This window comes from Microtus oregoni, unplaced genomic scaffold (assembly GCF_018167655.1).
Source record: "Microtus oregoni isolate MIOR12 unplaced genomic scaffold, Mior012 000020F_ref0000438, whole genome shotgun sequence".
NCBI classification, from domain to species: Eukaryota; Metazoa; Chordata; class Mammalia; order Rodentia; family Cricetidae; genus Microtus; species Microtus oregoni.
The window spans coordinates 6,639,788-6,662,697 of record NW_024543079.1 but is presented as its reverse complement, the minus strand read 5'-3'; the positions used below and the strand labels follow the sequence as shown (position 1 = coordinate 6,662,697).

Here is a 22,910-nt window from a genome sequence, read left to right as displayed (position 1 = left end):
AGCTCAGGGGTTGAGGGTTACCATTCGCCTTGCACAACATCTCAGAGCTGGTGAGTAGCAGGCAAGGATTTAAACATAAGAATCTGTGTTAACAAAGGCAAAGCTGCCTGTGTGACTCTTCCTGATTCTGGGTCCTAGCTGCATGTCCCCAGAGCAAGTTATCTGACACACAAGCAGTGCCTGATCAATGCCCCACTATTGCAGAATATTTGTTTAACTATGTAAAGATGTGTTGCATTTGTTTAACTATGTAAAGGTGTATTGTGTTTCTTTATGTTGGAGAGCATTTGTTTAACTATGTAAAGATGTGTTTACTTGCCTGCCTAAGGCACCTTATTGGTCTAATAAAAAGCTGAATGGCCAATAGCAAGGGAAGAGGTATAGGCAGGACTTTTGAGCATGGAGAGTAAATTAGAGGATGAATTTAGTCTCGAAAAAAGAAGAAAGAAAAGAGATGACAGGAAGGCTCCAGGGGTCAGCCAGCAAGACATGCAGAAAGCAGAAAAGTAGGAAATACAGAACGAAAGAAAGGTAAAAAGCCCAGAGCCAAGACGTAGATGAATAAAAACAGGTTAAATTAAGTTAACAGAGCTGGGTGACAGACCTAAGCTGAGGTTGAGCATTCATAGTTAATAATAAATCTCTGTGACTTTATTTGGGAGCTGGTTGGTGGCCCAAAGAAAATTCTAACCGCATCCCACAAACTTTTGAAAGGTACGGAGAGCCCTTTGACCCCCCCCTCCCCAATGCACCAGAGACCTGTTCATCTCAGCGTCACCAGCTCCCATCATTTCTCTTGCCAAGCGAAGAGACAAGAGACAAGCTGGGGTGGGTCCCATCCACAGGAGGAGCCTCATCTATCCCGTCCCAGTCTTGCACAGGACAGAGATGCATGTCACCCATTAATCCCTGCATCCTCTCATCTCTTGTTCGTACCTCTGCTTAGGCATCTCCACCTTGTAGCAAGTGAGGAAAGGAGCCCACCCAAGGACTCTCCTGCCCACTCCACCCTTGGCTGGCCCTACCTGGCTGGTAGAAGTCTGGGGCCAGCTCCTTGGCCAATGTGCGGGCGATGTTGGATTCCTGATTGGCAGCCAGGGCAGCCTGTTCTGAGGCCTCAGCCTTGGCTTTGGCGTGGCTTGTCCTAAGGAGACAATATGGTGGGAGATTTAGAATCCAGCTCTCTGGCCATCCTGTCTAAGACAGAGAGTCACCCTGGGCAAAGGTTCTCACTTGGAATATGAGTATTACAGTCTCCTGGCCCAGACTACGAGGCTTTTCCTAAGCCAGTCCTCTAGTCTCTAGGTATACACAGACTGTATTCCCCCAGCCTCCCTTACACTTAGGTACAGTTAGAAGGCTGCACCCTTCCCAGTGCATTCTGGGAAAACCTGTCGTACGTTATTTCCAGGTCTGATCAGTAAAGCCCTTTTCCCTGTGACTGGTTGAATACAGAAGAGGCTATCACCCCCAGAACAGGGTGTTTAACTTCTTTCATGTTACCGACTCTCTCTCCCTCCTTTGGCCAACTGATGAAGCCTCTAGACTCCTCCTCCAGATAATGTTTTGTTTTGTTATTGAGACAGGGTCTCTCACCGAGTAGCCCTGGGTGGCCTTGAACTCGCTGTGTAAACTAGGTGGGTTTTGAATTTCCAGAGATTCACCTGCCTCTGCCTCTCAAGTGCTGGAATTAAAACCGTGCACCATCCCATCGGCCTGAACCAAGTTTTAATTACAGAAAAAAAGAGACAGGAGAGATAGCTCAGTGGGTAAGGTGCCAATCAAGCCCGGACTAGAGTTCAATCTTGTGAACCCATGTGAAGGTAGAAGGAAGAAACCAACTCCACAGAGTAGTCCTGTGACCTCCATGCAAACATACACACACCATAAACATACGATAATAATAACAATAGCAATGAGGTTTTTAAAATGTACAAAGTGTATGGGGTTGTGAAGAGCTGCAGCTGGATTGATACACTTAATAAAATATTTTAAAAAACAAATCTGTGGGGCCGGAGTGATGGCTCAGTAGCTAAAAGTCTATCTATTCTGACAACCCAAGTGTGGTTCCTAGAACCTACATCAGGTGGCTCATGACTGCTTGTAACTCTGGCTTCAGGGGATGCAACAGCGTCTTTGGACTATTGAGCACCAGTATTCACATTTACATCCAGATACAGATGCATGATTAAAAAAACAACTCTTAAAGAATACATAAAAGAAAAAACTCATAATATGGCACCTACAATAAAAATATCTACCAGGTCTACTAACCGCCACAATTTAAAAGTATAAATGAGCAGAGCTAAATGATTTCTATTAGAGACAAAGTCATAGGTACAGTTAGCATTCCTATGGCTTACTGCCTATTCCCAGAACTGAAGGAAATACCAACCTTCAGTTTACATGTGCACGGGCACTTTGGGTACCCGACCCAGCCCCTTCGTGGAGCAAATATACCTGCCTTAGCTGCTGTGACTGCCAACTGCCCATGACTCCCTGCCACCCCAGGAAACTGCAACCAACAAAGCTACTGTGCTCAAAGTGAAAGTACCACTTCCCCAACCCCAGAGAGTCACCTGCAGACTGGATGATGCCAGCCCGCTCCCTCTGCGGCCACCAAGTTCCCACCCCCAGGCCCCTGCGCTAAGCTCAAACACGTCTGAAATTGAGAGCAGTCCTTGCGCAGCCCCTTCCTTTCCTGTCTATCTGCTTTTCACTGCCCCCTCTCCTGAGAGCATCTTCTCGGCATCACTAGCTTGGGAATAGCCACCTCAGGCTGTGTTTCTTGGGACGTGGACCCCTGAATTCCATCCACAGAACCTCTGGTGAGCTGCAAGAAATGAAGTAGAGGAACTGGAGAGATGGCTCAGCGGTTAAGAGCACTGGTGCTGGGAACTGATCCAGGGTCAATTCCCACACCCTCATGGCAGCTCACAACCATCTATAAATTCAGTCCCTCTTCTGATGCCCTCTTCTGGGCTCTGTGGGTCATGTACGCACGTGGTGCACATACATTCAGGTCAGACACCCATACACATAGAGACTTTTTTTTAACTAATAAAAATATTTTACTTGAAGAAACAGAGCAGAGGACCTGAGCCTGTCAGTCAGCGCGTAGAAGGAAGACTCTTCCTGAAGTCCCACACTGGAATGCCACAGGAACAAAGGCGAAACATTTGTCCTGCCGCATGCTTGGCATTGGAGAGATATTTGTATCAGCTGTTGGCACAGTTCGTCATGACTAACTGAAGAACAATGCCCACCTCAGTAACAGCCCCTGTTCACAAACAGGCTGGGCGCTGTCCGGAAGGAGTTGCACAGGATAGCTCACGAGTCATGAGAATGCCTTAGGAAGCTGGTGCTCCCGGTCTCCTCATTTTACATGGGAGGAAACTGAGGCACAGACAGGTTAGTTAGCATGTTGCCAAGGAATGTGGAAGTTGGCACTTTTGACCCTGACCCCGAATTCTGTGCATCTGATGCCAGCTTTGGAGTTCCAGCTGTGCCGAAGCTGACCATCCTGACTGGGTAAGGCAGCTCAGCCCTGCCGCGCGACAGCAGGAGTCCAGGTCGCAGCTGTGAGGTGTGCCCAGAGGGTCTTATAGAACCCAAGGATACAGTACAAGAAAACTTCTTGTAGAGTGTAGGTGGAGGTTGGCTGCTGGGGGGCAGGGCAGCAGAATTCAGTCAGGTATGGGGCTGGAGACTTGACAAAACAGAAGAAACCAACCAAAGAACTTGGTGAGGAAGTGACAGCACTTGGGAACTAGAACCAATGCTGTACCCACAGGCTCGCCTTCCACACGTCTGATCTCCAATCACACAGCTCAGATTCCCAGACCCTGCCTTCTCCACCAGGCCATACTGTCTTCCTCTTTGCTTCAGGAAAGACTCAGTCTGTGAACATACACACAGGTACCTGTGTGCACACACAATCAGGAACTTCCCAGGTCACGGTGCATACACACAGGTACCTGTGTGCACACACAATCAGGAGCTTCCCAGGTCACGGTGCATACACACAGGCACCCGAGTGCACACACAATCCGGAGCTTCCCAGGTCACGGTGCATACACACAGGTACCTGTGCACACACAATCAGGAGCTTCCCAGGTCACGGTGCATACACACAGGTACCTGTGTGCACACATGCTCCAGGACTTTCCTGGTGAAGGGCAAGACTTTGGGGGATCAGAAGCTTTGCCCCCCAGTTTTGGCTCAGTGGGTTCAGGTGAGATGAGACACTCAGATGACCAAAAAGCTCAGAAAACAAGAGAAATAATATTTTATCTTATTTTTTTTGCTTATTTGCATGTGTGCCCTGAGCACATGTGTATATATGCTTTGCATGTGTGTAGGCACATGTGTGTGAGTTCACATGTGTGTCATGCATATGGAATCCTGAGGTCCATGTAGGTAATCATCCTAATCACTCTTCCGTCTTACTCACTGAGATGGGGTCTCTCAACCAAACTCAGGGTCTTGCTAATCAGTTTGTCCTAGGTCCTGCCTTCATATTCTGACGAAGGAAGTACAGGAGTGTCGCCCACCCACTTGGCATTCGTGTGGATTCTGGGGGCCGGACCTCCGGGTCTCATGATTCTGTAGCAAGCGTTTTAACCACTGAAACACCCAGCCTCCCTAAATCATATTTTAATGCAATATTTTACAATAAAATTGGTACAAACATAAAATGCCAGATGAACAAAGAAGGAAGAATATCTTAAATAAAAACGAAATTGGTTCCTGCACCTCCCCTTACCCCAGTTCAGCTCCAGCAGGACTCCAGAGCCTGCATGTGGCTTTCCCTTTGTACCACGGAAGGGTGGAGATGATAATCCTCCCCTTGTAGAATTTCTGAGAACTGAAATGAGCGGCAGGTGGGACATGTTCCCTACGTCATGATGACAGTTGAGACAGGTGGTGTTGGTGGTGGTTAGGGCCAGAAGACATTTTGGCATCAGAGCAGCGTGGTAGGTAAGCCCCCTGCTCAATCTGACCCATGTGTGGCTATGTGTGAGAAAAAACCACTTCCCTGGGAACCTGCAACCTCAGGTGGGGGAAAGAGAAATCCTAGGCCGACCTTCCTGCTGAGAAGATATCCTTTTTTAGTCATGTGAAGTGAAGAACTCCTCGTGTTCCTGCCGACTTGGGGAGCTGGTAGCCAGCACAGGCATGGGGATGGAGGTGGCCACGCTGTTCCAGGCATGAGGGCTGCGGGGACGGCAGGAAGCCAATCTTTTGTCCACCCCATAGCCTGGCTGGCTGATCCCTTATCATTCTCCCTGCACCCACTGGTCCGGACTCTCTGGGTCCCCGAGCCAGCCACCCCTCATTCCCTATCCTTACGCCTCCACCCTGCCTGCACCTGCCTTCTCCGTATTTGCCCTGCATGCATGTCCAGAGCATCTGCTCCTCCCTATACCCGAGGGCCTCGCCTTGCATGAAGCTTCCCACCATGCTCTAAATGTGGCCCAGCTCTGCTACACAGCCGCTTTCAGGGCTCTCCGCTAGAGGTGACCTTTGGGAATGGGGCTTACCACGCCCAGCTCAAGGTAGCTTTCACGGGGTGCATCAGGCAACCCTAGAGTGAAGGATGGGGGCACTGCTGTCACCCAGAGGCCACAGCTTTTCGTCAGTGCCACTTGGCCACTGAACAGTCCCCAGCGTCATCACCTCCTGGGGTTCGTCAGAACGCCAATTCTCAAACTACACTGGAAACCTACTGATTCAGAATGGAAGGGACCTACACCCTGCAAGCTGTCCAGTCCCTCTTCTGCTGACTTCAGTTTGAGAGGCAAGTGTCCACAGGTCCATCCTAAGCTGTCCCCAGCCTGCTGGTGGGGTGGGGTAGGAGCCTCGGATGACTGTCTTTAATCGCCAGTGGCCCTCCCCAGCCCAGGCTGTAATGGGAAGCACAGAGGTGCGTACTTCCTTCCCTCTGGCCACCTCCTACATCCAGATGTGGCCTCTGAGTGGGGGGTCTCCTAGGGTGGTGCTGTGCCCGCTGGGGGGAGGGCGGGGAGCAGTAACTGGGGCAAGGGGAGGGGCAGGGAGACGAGCTCTTCTTGGTAGCTTTTGGATTATCTTTCAGCAGCCGGGTTAAAAATAAGGTTGGTAGTTCTGGAACGGTGCAGGGACATCACTCAGCACGGCCCCTTTGGGGAGCACTTACACCCCCACACCAGACACCACCTCTTTTTCCCATCCCTAGGCTCCAGGCTACTTGATCAGAGACAGGATTTTTCCCTGTTGCCCACAGCACATATGAGTGGCTTCTTGGAGCCAAAGGGGGATGGATGTGCTCTGACTCCAGGACTTAGGTTGGTCTGTTCCCCAGCCTGAAAGGCCCTTCCCCTGCCCCCATGCTCAAGGCCCACGTCCACGCATTGGTCTGCTCACTTACTTCAACTTTTTGGAGTGTCTGTCATGAGCCAGGCACTATTCTGGGCCCCCTCAAACACAACCACTAATAGAAAGCCTTGAACCCCTCTTAAAGTTAGTGCAGGGCTTGGCCAAATTCAGTCTCTGCTTAAATATAGCCTCTGCCTGTTTTTTGTATCACTCTGGCTAAAAATGGTTATTTTATTAAGTGGTTGGAAAAAAATAATGAAGGGGTAATATTTTCTAACGCGGGAAAGAGGCCCGGGATCCAAGTGTCTGTGTCTGTATAAAGTTTCGGTGGAGTGCAGCCACATTCACTCGTTTGTGTACTGTCTGGAGTTAGGTGGTTGCCATAGAAACGGTATGATGAGCAGAGCCCGAAGAATTTCCCTTCTGGTCTGTTACAGAAAAGTCTGCAGCCCTCTGTCCTAATGGCAAAGCAAACGTTTCTTCTTCTGAGATCACCAGCGTTCACTTGGCTGTCTGAGAAGCACTTTGCACCCGGTTTGTACCGTGGACTACTGGACAGGCACGAGCTTCACGGGACGGGGTGCAGTCATGTTCTAGGGACCCAACCATCCCACCTAGCAGGAAGCAAGTCATTAAGGTAGTCGGCTAAGTGGCTGCCGAGAGGGCTCGCTTGGTAGAGTGCCTGCTGTGTGAGCCTGAGGACCTGCGTTTGGACCCCCAGCACCTGAGCTAAAAATTATGCTCAGTGGTGTGTCTGTACCCCAGCACTGGAAAGGCAGGGACAGATGGATCCAGGGATCTGCTGGCTAATTACTCTAGCCAAACTGGTGAGTTCCAGCTTCAGTGAGAGACCCTGTCTCAAAAAATAAAAAATAAATAAACTAAAATGGTTTTTCTGCTTCTACCTTTACACAGGTCTCAAGGGGTGAATCCAGGTCCCTGGGCTTGCACCCAAAGCACCTTTACTTGCTGAGTCACCTAGCCAACTTTTCACTTTCTTAACGGGACTCTTTGAAGCACAAAAGCCTCATTGTAATGAGGTCCATTACCTTTTTCTCTTGTTATTTGGACTTCTGGTGTCATATCTAAGATTTTTTACCTAACCCAAGGTCATAAAGAGTTCCCCCTATATTTTCTTCTACGTATTTTACAGTTTTCATTTTCCTAGTTAGGGATGTGAGAATTGTTTCTAATAAGAAAAAAAATGACAAAGAGATTAAGGGTTCACGCCGCTCCTAAGCTAGACCCTGCCGCTGAGGAAGAAGGAGGCCAGTCACTTCTCCATTGGTTATTAAAGTGAAAGCTGAGCCATACATGGCCCCTGCTCTGGGAAGATGAAGAGTCTGTGGGGAGAGATAAGACAAGGTGAAAAGTCTTGAGAGTGGAATGAGCGGGAGGCTGCTGGGAGGAGAAAGACCTCTGGACCGGTTACACGGCCATAGCTGGAAATTTATTATTTCTATTTTATAATATGTAAACACATATATAAGCTTATCTTCTTAGTTCTATATTCCATATTTTAAAGATGTATTTTACAAATATTACATATCATAGAATAGCACTAATTCCCTGTAGAAGAAAATTGGGAAGCAAGTAGTTTTATAAGGAAAAAATTGCCACTTAAATTAGTGTTTAGAGATGTTAAGAGCATAAGTATAAGAGTGAGTGGCTTAAAGTTCCTGTGCCCTGATTTTTTTTTCAGCTGTAAATGGTGATATAGACAGCCCAGAGTCATAGCATGGTGTTGCTGAGTTGTGCAGCAATATACAGAAACCAGTTGGAATGGGGGGGGGGGACTGTTATGGTTATCTCAGTTATCAACTTGATGAGCTGTAGAGCCGTGTGGGAGACAAATCTCTGAGCACACCTGTAGGGTTGATGATTTGGATCAGGTTAATGGAGGCAGGAAAACCTGTCCACTAGAGGCGGCACCATTCCCTGGGCTTGGCTTCCAGCCCACATAAAAAGGAGGACCCGAGCTGAGCATTCATATTCTGTTTCCTAACTATGGGTATAATATAGCTAGCCACTTCAGGCTCCTGTCGCCTTTACCCCCCCCCCATGATGGACCGTACCCTCAAACTGAGAGCCAAAATAAACCCCTTCTCCTTCAGGCTGCGTTTGCCGGGATGTTTTATCATAGTGCCTGGAAGAGGAACTAAGACACAGCCCAGAGCAGATCTCATGTAAGTGTTTGCAGCCTTCAAATGTGGATATTTAAAGTGGGCATCAGAGGTGACATAGGGGTGTGGGCTCCAAGTCTATGTGATACCTGCCCTCCCAGGAGATAGGCGGAACCTCCCCACTGTGAAACTCATCCTGAATCCCCCAGGATGGAGGGAAGGATGCCTCCAGATCATGTTCGATGTCTCCTTACAAGAGGAACCTCCTGTACAGAACCTGCTCCAGCGTGTGGGAGGGTGACGGAGAGGCCATCCTTCCAGCCGGAGACTAAGAGTTGGCTCGCTGGAAAATTAACTGTATTCCAGCCACTTGTCTTACTCGGGGGACTGAAAAAGTAGTCCCAAAGACTCCTAATCATAGACACCTGTGAGCATCCCCTTATCTAACAAACAGGCCTGGCAAATGTGAGATGGAGACTGGGTTGGGTTAGGTAGGTCCTACATGTAATCCCAGGTACAATTAGCCACACTAGGAAGAACTGACAAAGGAGGAGGAATTGATGTGTGGGGACCAGAGAAGTGCCCTGAGGATGCAGAAAGGGCCATGAGCCAAGTGTCACGGTGATGACCATTTGAAGCTGGAAGGCAACAAGTGGGCTCTCCTACTACTGAGCACACAGTGGTAGCCAGCTCTGCTAACACTCGGCTTTAGCCCAGCTCCAGAACTGAAGGGAAGAATCTTCAGTCTCAAGTTGGCTGTCATTGATTGTAGCAGCAATAGGAAGCCAAGACTGCTATGGTTGCAATCATCTTTGAGACACCCCAGTTCACTGCAGAAGAAGAAGTGCTGGCACAGATCATTCCCCTAAAGCTTGCAGCTTGAGAGAGCCAGGGCTTACCGGAACTGAGCCCAAATTCCCAGCACTGAAGTCCTCAAGTGTACTGTTTGGTTTCCAATAGTTCACCTCCAGTCACCATCCAGAACAGCCAGTGATTGAAAATGCCCTTAAGCCAACCTCTCCCTTCGGGAGCTTTGTGTGGACCCTACATCCCTGCAGCTGGTCTGAAGGACCCCAGAATGGGTGGTCACCAGCAGGGTCCCTCACCTCTCTGTGGGGCTAGTAGTTCCTGGTAGACTGTGAACCACACTTTGGCAACTAGAGAAGCCACAGCAGGGGATCGTGGGCCTGCAAGCCCACCAGAGCTTGCTGTGCAAAGGACAGAGGTCTTTGGAGTCTCTCGGGGAACCTCCCTGTAGTGATATTTCATTTGTATTTTAATAAATAAAGTTTGCCTGAAGTTCAGAGAGTAAAACAGACCAGGCAGTGATGTCCCACACCTTTAATCTCAGTAGCCACACTAGTGTGCCATAGGAACGGGGCAGCAGTGGTGCGTGATCCCAGCACTAGAGAGGATGATAAGACGGGAGGAGACATTCTGAGATTCCTGGAGGCAGGATCACCATTTTGGACCGACGTAGATGTTAAGAGTCAGTGGCTGGCTGTTTTGCTTTTCTGACCTTTGGGTTGAACCCCAATTTCTGTCTCTGGGTGTTTATTAATCATGCTACATTTCCCTTCGCAAACAATTCACTCACGAGCCAAGGTACAGCAGCAAGACATTTACCAAGCAGGTACCAAGCCTCAGTTCCCAGCACAAGCACCAAATGGAAAAACGAAAAAACCAGTGCACTCATTTTGTTTTGTTTTTTGAGGCAGGGTCTCTCTATGGCGTCCTGGTTCTGTAGACCAGGCTGACCTTGAACACACAAAGATCCTCCAGTGAGTCACCATGCCTGGCCCAGACTTCCAGTCTTTAGATGACATTTTATAAATGGCCGGAAGAGAAACCCTCGAAGCAGCAGCATTCAAAAGCCACCATTCACGAACCAATAGATGTATTTGTTTTGGAATCTGCCCTCCTGGTGTGTTCACACTGGCACTGGTTTGTGAACAGGGCTGTGAACACAAAGACTTAACTGAGCCACCGAGGTTAAGACCACAAGTCTATGACCATGTGATCTGAGGATTTGAATTCCCGACTCCCGCCCTTCCTAGCTGTGTGACCTATACAAGTCACTTAATCTCTCTGCATTCCTCTTATGAAAACTGGGGTACCGGGCAGGTTTCTCGGAGGGCTCCTGGAAGTCACACCCTTGTGTAATTCCCTCCCTTTGAATGTGTGCTAGATTAGTGGTTACTCTAACAAACAAGATCTGCCCAAAGTGATGATGTCCAAGGGGCATCATTTGTATAAATTTATAGAAGACTGTCCCTCCTCTCTGGCTTGCAATGCTCGCTAACAGGTAGGTAGGCTAGGTAGCCAGCCCACACACTCCAGCAGGAAAGGGGCTGGAATTCCATTGTGGCTGTCACGAAAATAAGATGGGAGGGTCCGGGGTGCTTGCTTAGCATGCATAGCAAGCCATCCAGCAGAGAGTATGAGCGCCCCCTGGGGCTTGTGGGCTGCCACCGAAGACCTCCCACAAATGGTAGTCGCTGTTTTTTGCTGACAAGGTGCTTTGCCTCCTCAAGGGTTGAACTTGTCACACCCTGAGGTGTCTGGGTCTGCTGGGATCCTCTATCCCAGAGCTTGCTGACTTAGCTCCGATTGTGTTCAGCCTGCCCCACCCACCTGGTGAGGGTGAGGCGTCTGTCCTACCATGGCATCCTGCAGACCCAAGGATCTCCTGCCTAAATAAGGACAAGGCGCCCAGGAGCTTTCTCCCTGAGGAATGTGACAGCTGAGCCCTCCCCAGTCTGCACCGCCCCCTCCCCGCCTCCGACTCCGGCCCCTCCCCAGGTGGAGCTCAGCTGTGGCATTCCAGCTTTCTCCTGCGCAGCCCCCAAAGGCACCAGCACGCCCCTTAGCCCCGTCCCAGAGTGAATAGAAACTGATAAGGACCCTGGGAGGAATTCCAAGCAGCTCCCATTTCCTCCTGGGGCCTGGCAGCCCATATCCCCAGCACCTCCACTGGGACCCTGCAGGAAGAAGCGCCCTGAGGGGTCCCTCCCACCCCTAATCAGAAATCGTGTTCCTAGTCCCAAAGACTGTTCCAGTGACTGCCTGAGCAGGCCGTGCCAGGCTCCAGAAGAGACATCCACCATCACTACCTCTCAGCCACAGAACCGCTCAACAGCTATAATGATGAGTGTGTCCCTGGGATGTGGTAAAGCCTACAGCCACTATGGGTACAGTGTTGGGGGATCAGGGGACCCATCCCAGAGGTTTCTGCTGAGGGAGGGTTTGAGCAGGAAAACTGGTGACACCTGGCCTGGGTTACAGCCCTTTCCTACCTTTTTAACTCTTTCTTCTTTTCTTTTAATCTCATTTACTTACTAGCTGATTGGCTTTCTTTTTCGTGTGTGTGTGTGTGTGTGTGTGTGTACGTGTGTTACGAGTGCATGCATTCAAGTGAATCCTTGTGCATGCTCAGAGAGGCTAGAGGACAACCCCATGTGTCATTCCTCAGTTGCCATCTACTTTTTTGAGGTAGGCTCTCTCATTGGCCTGGAACCCCCCCAGAGTATGCTAGGCTGGTTTGTCAGCGAGCCCCCCGCCCCTTGGAGGAAGGGCTGCCTGTCACCTCTTTTCCCAAACTGGTATTACAAGTACACTGCCATCCCCCTGTGCTGTTAGTCTGCTTTTGTTAGATTTAGTCAGTTTTTATACATGTGTTACCTGCATGCATATGTACCTGCGCCACTGGTGTGCCTGGTGCCCACAGAGTCAGAAATGGGCACTCAAGTCCCCAGAATTGGAGTTACAGATGGTTATGAACCACTGTGTGTTTTCTGATAGTTGAGCTCAGGTCCTCTGGAAGAGCAGTGAGTGCTCTTATCATAACCCCTGAGCCACCTCTCCAGCCCCTTGTTTCGTTTTTTTATTATGGGTTCCAAGGGTTGAACTCAGGTTCTCATTCTTGAGTGGCAAGCACTCTACCAAATGAACCGTCTCCCCAGTCCACGGCTATAGCGACGGAACCATCTCCCCAGGCTACGGCTATAGTGATGGAGCCATCTCCCCAGGCTACGGCTATAGTGATGGAGCCATCTCCCCAGCCCACGGCTATAGTGAAGGAACCACCTCCCAGCCCACGGCTATAGTGACTGAAACATCTCCCCAGCCCACGGCTATAGTGACTGAAACATCTCCCCAGCCCACGGCTATAGGTACAGAACCATCTCCCTAGTCCACAGCTACAGGGACTGAGCCATCTCCCCAGCCCACACCCCTACTTTTTCCTAGTCTATGACTCTAACTGACTTGCCTTACTGTCTGTGTCTTTGTTTCCCCATTGTGAAACGGGGGAATCCCAAAGTCTTGGTATCTGAGGGTCCAGAGTCTTTATAATTCTAAGCAACTATGAGTGTGTACACCTGGAACCAACCAGGACTGCCCCAGACCTAGGGACTATACCACACCAGGAAGCCCACTAAGGCCAGATATCACCCTGTCTCTCTCACAGCTATAACCCCTGCATCCCTGAATGCTGTGCCCAGCACACAGTAGGTCTACAACTGCATTTGTGTACACTACACCCCAAAAAGGTTTTGCTTGTTGTAACAGGTTTGACTCTCAAATTTCCCGAGAAGAATGACCCACACGGTGAAGTCCTTTAAAACCAATAATATTAAGGGGTTTGAGATAGTGATTTAGAAACATTTGCTGAGCCCTTCAAGAGGTTATGAGCCTGGGCCTGGAGTAGTAGAAAGAAGAAACAAGAGGTGTCCTAGTGGGAAAAGACAAAGAAGCAATGGGTTCGATGCCTGGTGACCAAACATGGCTAGTTAAATAATGAGGAAGGATGTGGAGGGCTGAGATGCCATGGGCAAGCCGTGGGGCCTTAGGTAAGGCTAGCGATATATTCATAGGAACAAGTCAGAAGGGAGTGAGCACTCAGGGGAATATGGGGACAAATAGAACAAGAGTAGAGAGGTGGGCTGGGAGGGGACATGCTAGGCCCATGGGGGAAGATGGCTAAGGGCATAGGTCCGGGGCCAGGTGCCAATCCCTACTCCACCCAATCGCCGAATTTGGCTGGACTTGTGGTTCTGCTCCCCACAACAGCAAGCTGGACCGCCCCAAACCCAGTGAGGCAAAATCTACCAGATTTTTCTCACTCAGTAAATGGCTTGCCTCAGAGGTACAAAGACCCAAGTTACACCCCCCAGCACCCACGTAAAAATGCCAGCTGTGGCAGCTCACCACGGTTATCAAATGGCTGAGGAAGGTGAGCAGTTCAACAACGCATCTCCACTTCTTCCTGGGCACACATCTAGACTGTCTCCGAGCATCCCTGACAGGCTACGTGACTATCTCTGGCCAATAGAGTGTGAGAATACTATAATCTAGCCGCTTCCCAGCCTAGCCAATAAAATCCTTCCGCGGCTATCCGGAGTGTGTTTTCTCTTTTTATCAGCAACAGAGAATGAGACCTAAGAAGCCACGTGCTGAAGGTAGCAGAAATACAAGGTAGATGGATCCTGGTCCCTGAACTGTCAAATGGAAGAAGGGCTTCACATGAGCAAGAAGTAAGCTTGTGGTGATCCGCTTGGCGTTTGGGCTTGTTCCTTATCAAGCCCAAGCAAGAGGATTAAAAAACGAGGCTAGAATGGCCCTGCATCTTTCCCATCCACTCTAGAGACTCTTGCTCTGGTGCTCTGAGCAGGCTTTGGCCGTGAGGGGAACTGCACAGGAACAGAACAAGAGCACAGCTCCTGTCTTCAGATGAGATTCTGGTGGACACCATGTGTCTGAATATCTGTCCTTCCGTAAGAATGCCGAAGACCCGCTAAGAACTGGTCACTGTGAGTGCCTGCTGTATGCGGGGCTCCTCTTGCCCAAAGCCTCCAAAAGTCGAGTTCCCTGAGGACAGGCCCTTATAAATCTAGCTCTTATAGGACATGCCCGTTACAAAAACTGATACCCACCCCACTCCTCACTCTAGACCTTAGAGAGAAAAAGAGGGGCAGGATAAATCTTTCTGGCCAGTGTTTCTTCGTGTGTGTGTGTGTGTGTGTGTGTGTGGTAGTATATGTGTACATGTCCAAGTCAGTGCATATGTTCATGCATGGGTAATTCAAGGGAAGACACTGGTGTCCTCCTCTGTCACTCTCCGTCTTATTTCCATCAAATAGAGTCTCCCACTGAGCCTGGAGCTAGGCTGCCAATCATGGAGCCCAAGTGGGCCTACAATTTCCTCTTCTCCTCACAGTGCTCGGTTACGTTGCTCCTATAGCCAAGTACAGGTTCTGGGGATTTCAACCAGGCCCTTCTGCTTGGGGAGCAAGAGCATTTACCCACTGAGCATTTCCCAAGCCCCACAGGACAGTCCTGGTGGAACCAAGAATGATCGATAGTTCAAGGCCATTCATTAAACAGAATTGTTAAAACTCCATTTCTTTCTTTCTGATTGTTTATTTTTTAAAACAGAGTTCTGTGTAGCCCAGGCTGGCCTTCAATTCACTAGGCACTGCAGAGTGGCCTCGAACTCCTGGTTCTCCGGCTTCCACCTGCCAGGTGCCAGGATTATAGCATCTGCCATCAGGCTTGTCTTACAAGTGAGTGGAGCCTGTCATGGCAACTCACTAATCTCAACACTGCAGGTGCCCAAACAAGATGATTACAAGTTCAAGGCCAGTCTGGACTATATATTGAGTCCCAAGCCATTTTGGTCTTCAAAGTGAGATTGTGTCTCAAAAGCCAAAAGGAAAAAAAATCAATTTCAATCATTCTGATCATATCAGTAAGAAGTCTCATTTGGTGCTCTTAGTCTCTCTCTCTCTCTCTCTCTCTCTCTCTCTCTCTCTCTCTCTCTGTCTCTCTGTCTCTGTCTCTCTCTCTCCACTCATATCTGTCTGTTTTGTCTTGTTATTGGGGATACAGCCTTCCCATTAACTCTGGGGTGCTCCCCAGCATGTTTTCTTTCCAAAAGCCCCCAGAGTCCACACTCTATCTCTGAGCTACACCTCTAACTTCAAAAGAATGGGAAACATGCCAGCCAACCCCCTGAAGCCAGAGCTTTGAGTAAATCAGCGAAGGACGGCTTTGCAGCATCATACCTTGCTGTGTTATTTTTTTCCTTCCGGCTACTGGATTTTTACTTACAGTTCTATAAAGTTCTTTTCATCACAAGTAGTCTAGGTTTAAGAAATTCAAAATATGTTTAGATAGTAAGGGATGGCCCACCCAGATGGTAGGTGGATACACATTCTTTGGGAGGGTACCTAGGTAGCCAGCCTCTGGGAACCTTATGTTAACTTCGCGTCTAGTCACAGGTACGGTCCCTCAATTCTGTCTCGGCTGAAGTCGTGTTCCAGGGAAGTCAGGGTAAACAGTGGCTGTGCACGCCTGGGAGTTGGCAAAAGCTAAGCAAGGAAGTGGATCGAGAACGGGTTTTGTTGTCATTTCTCCCCCACGGATATGACAAGCAAAACAAAGACGCCGAGAAAAAGAATCTCACCGAGAGTCACAAAGTTGCCCGAAGTCTGTCGGCAACCAATGGCAGAAGTCTCCCTCCCGAACGTGACTCGGAATGACAAACTGGGACCACCCCTACAGAGAACCCTGCATCCAGCAACTGTGCTTAGAGGAGGGTTCTAGAAGTTTGCTGGCCTGTAGGAGAAGTGATGTGTGCACCGCATGACCTGACTCAGCAAACCACACTCAACACATTTAATAAGAAATAATGAATTACATGGGAGTTTGAAATAACCAGGGAAATGTCCCTAATATGTGCGGAGCAAAGAAGAAAAAGTTGAAAACAATACATATAAGGGGCAACGTTTGTGTGAGAAAGAAGAAATTATGGGGTCGAAGAAATGGCTCAGATCTTCCAGAGGATGGGAATTGGTTCCCAACCCCCACATCAGGAGGCTCACAACTGCCTATAAACATCTGTCTGCAACTCTACCCAGGGGCTCAGGAGCCATCTGCAGACTTGAGTTCCTCTTCTGGCCCCTACATACGTGTGGGACACACACATACATACACGTAATAAAAAACAGCGAAGAAGGAAGTAGGTCTGTAAATGCACATTTTCTTAGAGCTGGTTGGCGAGCATGACCTGTCTCCACACTCCTCCTTCAATCTTTGCAGAAAGGAATCCACAAACAGCAGCAGCCAGTGATAAGAAGCAGCGGTGAGGACAAGAAGAGGTAGACTAAGTTTAGAACCAAATGAATGTCACACACACGCACGGCCTCACGTGTACTAGGGAAGTGTTCTACCATTGAACTACAGCCCCAGTTCTATTGGGATTTCTTGGGGGGGGGGGTAGGTGTTTTTTGGTTTTGTTTTTTGTTTTGGTTTGGTTTTTGATTTGTTTGTTTTTTGTTTTTTGTCTTTTGTTCTTGTTGTTTTGGAGACAGGGTTTCTCTCTATAGTCCCAACTGTCCTGGAACTCGCTTTTCAAACTGACCTCAAACTCACAGAAATCCACCTGCCTCTGCCTCCCAAGTACTGGGATTAAACGCATATGCCACCACCACCTGGCTCTCTGGTTTTTGTTTCTGTTTTTTTAAGGGGGAGATCCTGAGGGCCACTCAGTGTGTCTTTCTATAAGATACATACATCTACCTGCTCCAGCTAGCTCTTCAAAAGAGAACTCAGCTAGGGTGGAGGGCACCTCTGAGAAATTCTTTTCCATGGCATCATCCTCAACCTGGGGATCAGAGTCCTGTACCCCCCACTCAGCCCTGACCAGACTCAAGTCGGGCCACAGCAAGCCCTGTGAGGTTATAAGTCATAGCTTAGATGCCGGGCTGCCATGACCTTGTGCTAATTCCCCTTCCCAGACAGGAATGCAGGAAGCCTGGGCTGATGGGGAGGGAGCTTCAGCAGTTAGGCAACAAGACAGCGTGAGGGATGTGGTTTGCCCATGGGTGGCTTTGGACATAGGGCCCCATGCAGCCCCTCCTATCTGTGCTCTCCCACTACATCCCCCTCAAGGTAGCCAGAGACAGGTTCTACTGGGGTCACTATTGGGAATGTGAGACTCTGGGATTTGTACGGAGAGCTCGCCCTGTTCTGGACTCCGGCTCTGCAGTCAGTACCAGCAGGAGGAAGATAAGGGTTATAATAATAAAAACTGCCGTTGTTCTGTGCCAAGCATGGCAGCTAGCACTTCATAAGCACTCACAGAGCTATCTCGTGTGCCCTTACAATACCCCAGGCTCTAGGCACCAGGTCAATCTCTCCCACCTTCCACAGCTGGGGAAACCAAGGCTCAGGGAAAGAGTTTGCATAGGGAGCGAGGGTTAGCCAACCCCAAAGCCTGCACACCTGAGCATAAGTGCTGTGCCTCTACTCAGGAAGGAGGGAAATGGATGGGAACTTGAAACCAGGGACATTGTGAAGGCACAGAAGACATATGGGTGCAGAAGGCTGGAGACAGAGGACCACAGGTTATGTCTAGGTCTCTGCAGAGGTGTCGGGGCAGATGTTAGTGGCTCACCCATGCTCCCTTTTTTCCCCCCAGCAGAAGCCTGTCATACTCAGAAGTATGCCTAAAAACGTCTTTGCATCCAGCTTAAAAAAAAAAAAAAGACCCTTGGGATGGGGCAATCCCAAGGTTTAGAGGTGGGTGGCGGTGCTGTCTTTACCAAGGACAGAAGCTATGTCCTTCTCTTCCTTGCTCTTCCTTCTCTTCCTTCTCTTTCCAATGACAAGGGTGCTTGTCTCAGTTTTAAGCGTGACGCTAAAAGCTACTCTCTAAAGACGGCAGGAGGGTAAGACAATGAAATGGGTCACCGAGGATGTACTAGAGTGGCCACAAGCCCCAGGGAAGGCACCAGCAGCAGCCTTGACAACCCACCTGGCTGACCCAAGTCTCAGGGAGCAGAACCAGGATCTGTAGGAAGAATTCACGGAGTGCAGAAAGGCTAGCCTAGAGGATCCCAGGGCCAAGGGGCCCAAAGTTGGTCTCAGCCATCTCCGAAAGTGCTGAGCTTCCGTGCCCGCCGAGGCAGAGGCAGTGAGCGAATGGCCACTTGGCAAGAGTGGTGGGAAAGGCATTCCGGTTTTGGCTGGGGCTGCACTTAATGGCCTTGCACGCTTCAGTCACACACACCTTTGGAGGTGAGGAAAGGGCCCTGAAGTGTGTGCCCAGTTCTGTACGGCATACGGTGATGGCCTGCAGTGACCTGCACGGCCACAGAAAAGCACTGCCCAACAAAATTGGGAGCAGTAAGAATGTTTAATATCTATGCTGTCCAAAGCGGCAGCTAGCAAGTCCTTGAAATGTGGCTACTACAGCTAGGGAGTGGAGCTTTTAATCGATTTAATTAAAATAGCTACTTGTGAGGACGAAGGAGATGGCTTAATTGGTAAAGCGCTTGCCCGGCAAGCATGAGGCCCTGACTTCAACCCTCAACAAACTACGTTAACAAGCCAGGTGTGGTGGCAAAAGCCCGTGATTGCAGCAATGGGCAGCAGAGCTAGGTGGGTCCTGGGGCTCATGGATCTGCCAGCCTGGCCTACGCAGGAAGCTTCAGACCAATGAATGACCCTGCCTCAGAAAAGGTGGCTAGTGCCTGAGGAGCTGCACCCAAGGCTGACCGCTGGCTTCTGCCTGCAGTCAATACCTGTACACCTACACAAGTGTGCAGCTACATGAACATGCATCTGCTTGTTCATACATACCTACACACACACACACACACACACACACACACACTACATGTGGTCAGCAGAAAAGGCTGTCATCTCTTTCTACTCCACCCCCACTCTCTCTGGCCTCTGCTTCTACTCCTCCTTCCCTTTTGCTCCAGCTACACAGGTCTCCCTGCCTGCCTCATTTCCAAGAGCCCACTCAGTTCCAGGCACAGACATTGTCGCACGTCTATGACATCACCTTTCCCTACCCTCTCTCTGCACCCAGCCTGCTCTTCCTAGACTGTCCACTGACTGATTCACTCCGACCCATGTCTCCATTTAACTGCTCTCTCAGTGAGGGCCTCCATGGTCACTACACTTCTCTAACAAAGAAGGAAGTCTCAGACCTTCAGGCTTTCTTCCCCAAGCCTGGCACACAGCGGATTCTCCATAAACATGCACTGAATGTGTTTGAAGCCTTGAGAGGGTGCACAGGGAGTGTCTCAGCCCTGGGGGACTTTTCCATCCCACGATGCTTGAGAACTTCGTCGACAGCCTGCTCTCTGAGGCTTGCGCATGTGCCGGGTACTAAGCCAGGTGCTGATGAGCATAACACAGCGAGTTCAGACAGGACAGGAGCTCGGGAGAGGAAGTCATCCTTGGAGGGGCTATGGTTGGACGTGAGTGATGGAAATTCAATGTGAGTTGGCACTGTTGGGGTGACCCAGGGCCACAAAGGAAGGCTGTGGACATTCTAGGAGTCTATGCTTTCTCCTACAGTGACATCTCTGGTCTCTATAGAGTGTCTCCTCTGACTAGTCCCAGTTAGACCCATGGCAGTGGAGGACAGGTCTAAAGGAGGTCACAGTCCCCAGAGCTCAGCTGTCCACTGTCCACCCAGAGCTTGCTTGAATGCAGTAGATGCTGTAGGTAGTCCTGAACCCTCCTCCTATACAAGTCCAAATCCAAACCAGAAGTGGGAGATTTATTTCTTTTTTTCCTTCCTTCCCTTCCCTTCCCTTCCTTTCCCTTCCCTTCCCTTCTTCTTCCTGTTCCTCTTCCTCTTCTTCTTTGTTTGGTTTGTTGAGATAGGGTTTCTCTGTACAGCCTTGGAACCTATCTCTTGCTCTGTAGACCAAGTTGGCCTTGAACTCACAGAGATCCGCCTAACTCTGCCTCCCAAATACCGGGATTAAAGGCGTGCGCCACCACCAATGGCCAGTGAGGTAATTTCCAATCCATGGAAGACTTAGTAAATGAGAGATGAGAGGTCAGGGTCCACCTGTCAGGAAAAAGATCTTGGTGGTCCCCGTGTTTCAACCACGTCTAGCACCCGCAGTCTGCAGCAGTAACTCGGTCACACAAGCTTCCCTGTCTCGCTTCTCCCACTACCTCTCGTCCCCTTCCTTAAATTATCTCCCAAATAAACTGCATGAACTAAACCCTTGTCTCAGGTCCTGCCTTCTATAGTATACAGGTTAAGGCCCTGCGAATGTCAGGCTCACTAGAGTGGACAGGCTGGTATTGGTAGGGACTCACTCTGGCTGCATCCAACAGCAAGAAGAGTGAAGAGCCAAGGGGGGCCTTTAAGGGGACAGGGAGAGGGGGCTGGCAGTGGCGGTAACAGAAAGAATGGGCTAGAGTGGGTTTGGCAGGCCACGGTGCTGCTGAGGCCTGGCTGGGAGAGCCGGTCTTGTCCCATGCCAGCCTCCATCCCAGCCCCGGAGACCTGCCGCAGAGGCTATTTTTAGAGAGCTGGGTGTTTGCTCGGAGGATTTGAGGCCCGGCTTTATTTTTAACTTCTTTCCTGGGGCAGGGCATGACTTCTCTGAACTAAGAAAGGGAAGTGGAAGTCCAGCTTTGGAAACCCAGCATGGCAAAAGACAAAACGACACGTGGAGCAGAAGGAAGCCTAAAGTCGGAGCCAGCTGGTTTCATCAACTCCACCGCCTGGGTGTCAGGGAGGCAGGAGGGTGATGAAAACTGCCTTGGCCTCTACTCCCTGAGCACCCACAGGACTCCATGGCCACGCAGAGATGCCCACAGCACCCCTACCTCTTGTCATCCTGCTATCGCCCCAAGAGGCAGGACGGGGGTTGCCCCATTCTACAGACGACGTGGGTGAGGTGAGGAGCAGGATAGGAACCTAGTTCCTCAGTATTCCTGGCTTACGCTGCCGCTGGTTCCGCCAGACTGAGCATGGCCAGGCAGTCAACACTGGCCCACAATCACAGAGCAACCCGGATGCCTAAAAGCTGAGAGGCTGTCTCCTCTGCAGGGTGAGTGGACTGGAGGCCTCGATGGGGCTGCTGTCCGGTGGGTGTCCACTGCTTTTGTCAGCCGTGAGAGATGGGTGGCGAAGATCTCTCCGTGAGAATGGCAAAGATGAGGGCTCTCAGCGTGGAGCCTGACTGTGGGCTCCCCCACTTTATATTGAGATAGGTGGTGTCCTGGACTTGTCACGTGACTGAACACCTTCCAGGTCCTCTCTCCAGCCCACAAAGCCACTTCTCTCCTGACCTCCAGCTTATAGAGGACACGCAGGGAAGGAAGGTTACAGAGAGGCCCTGTAATCAGTATGTAGGACTGCAGACCAAGCCTCCAGACCCTGACAGTGACCTTGAGTTCTTGGGTTTTTCTCTGGTGACAGCCACAGCACCTTCATCTACACTCCTAATTCCAGCGTTCTGGCATCTGGCTCCTTCCAGTGCTGACCCCTAAGTCCCTGGAGCTCAGCTAGGGTGCCAGGGCCAGGCCAAACATGGCCTTCCTCGGAAATGGGGACACCTGAACATGTATAGGGAAGGGCCCTTTTCTCCTGAAGGTATAGACTGCCTGCCTGTCCATTCTCTGACTTTTCTAGTCAGGCTAAAAAAATAAGGTAGAAAGGCCCATTGGCTGTCTAGAAGCCCAGTTCATAGGGACAGGGGTAGGGAGGCAAAGTCTCCCTTTCCACCACACAGGCCCCAGTCCTTGGTCTGTTAGAACCATTTATGTGCCCAGAACCAACTGAAGCTTCATGAAGGCACCCCCATCTGCTCACCACCTCGGCCCTATCTGCTTAGACATAGCACACCACACACCCTGGCCGGGCCCTACCCCTTCCCAGCCTGGCACACCACATACCCAGGTCAGGCCCGTACCCCTTCCCAGGCTAGCACACCATACACCCTGGTGAGTTTGCACCCCTTCTCAGGTCTCAGCTTCCCCATTGTGAACCCAGAACACCGGGCTTCATTTCTCTGAGGACAAACTGTATGTTTGCCTGGGTTCTCTGCTCACCAAGCTTGGAAGGTCTCCTAATTCTCTCAGCCTCAAAGCCACAGCTGCCTCATGTACCCCGCGGGAGTCCCACCCTGACAACTCGGGACATTCCACCCACTACCGTCTTCAGTCTCTCTGGGCGGCAGAGGGAGTTTGTCCATCTGGTGAGTCACAACGGAAGGACTCAGGGAATGGAAGGGCTCTGAGCTGGAACCTGTCTGCCATTCCAGCCCATTTCTGGGGAGGCTGACACTAGACTGATGGAACCTTCGAAGTACCAGGAATGTCAGAGACAAGTCCCGGGGAAGACGCCACGCAGCTGTCTGTGGGGGTGCTGAAAGTGGTCCTGAGAGCACGACATGTGGTCATGTCCTCAAATAACTGGCAAAGAAGCTAAAAGTGCATGGTGTTTGCACTGAGGACAGGGGGAGGAGTCCATCTGGTGAGAGCTCCTTGGAGATGATCGGGGCAAGGGGGCGGGGGATTCTGAGGGCAAACACACAGTGCTTGGCCCCAGAAACTCTTCCTTTAGGCACATAACCTACCCCTGCAACAATTGTTCTTAAAGTA

The 22,910-nt window shown here is 50.2% G+C and overlaps 1 protein-coding gene across 1 annotated transcript in view; it reads right to left on the bottom strand.

Moving 5' to 3' along the window:
- The window catches only part of Jph2 (junctophilin 2), a 58,648-nt gene that overhangs the window by 4,873 nt on the left and 30,865 nt on the right, over nucleotides 1-22,910 (bottom strand). Inside the window, exon 3 of the mRNA XM_041670796.1 lies at nucleotides 1,026-1,144. Within this exon, the coding sequence (XP_041526730.1) occupies nucleotides 1,026-1,144 (119 nt within the window). The remainder of the gene's footprint in view (nucleotides 1-1,025; nucleotides 1,145-22,910) is intronic.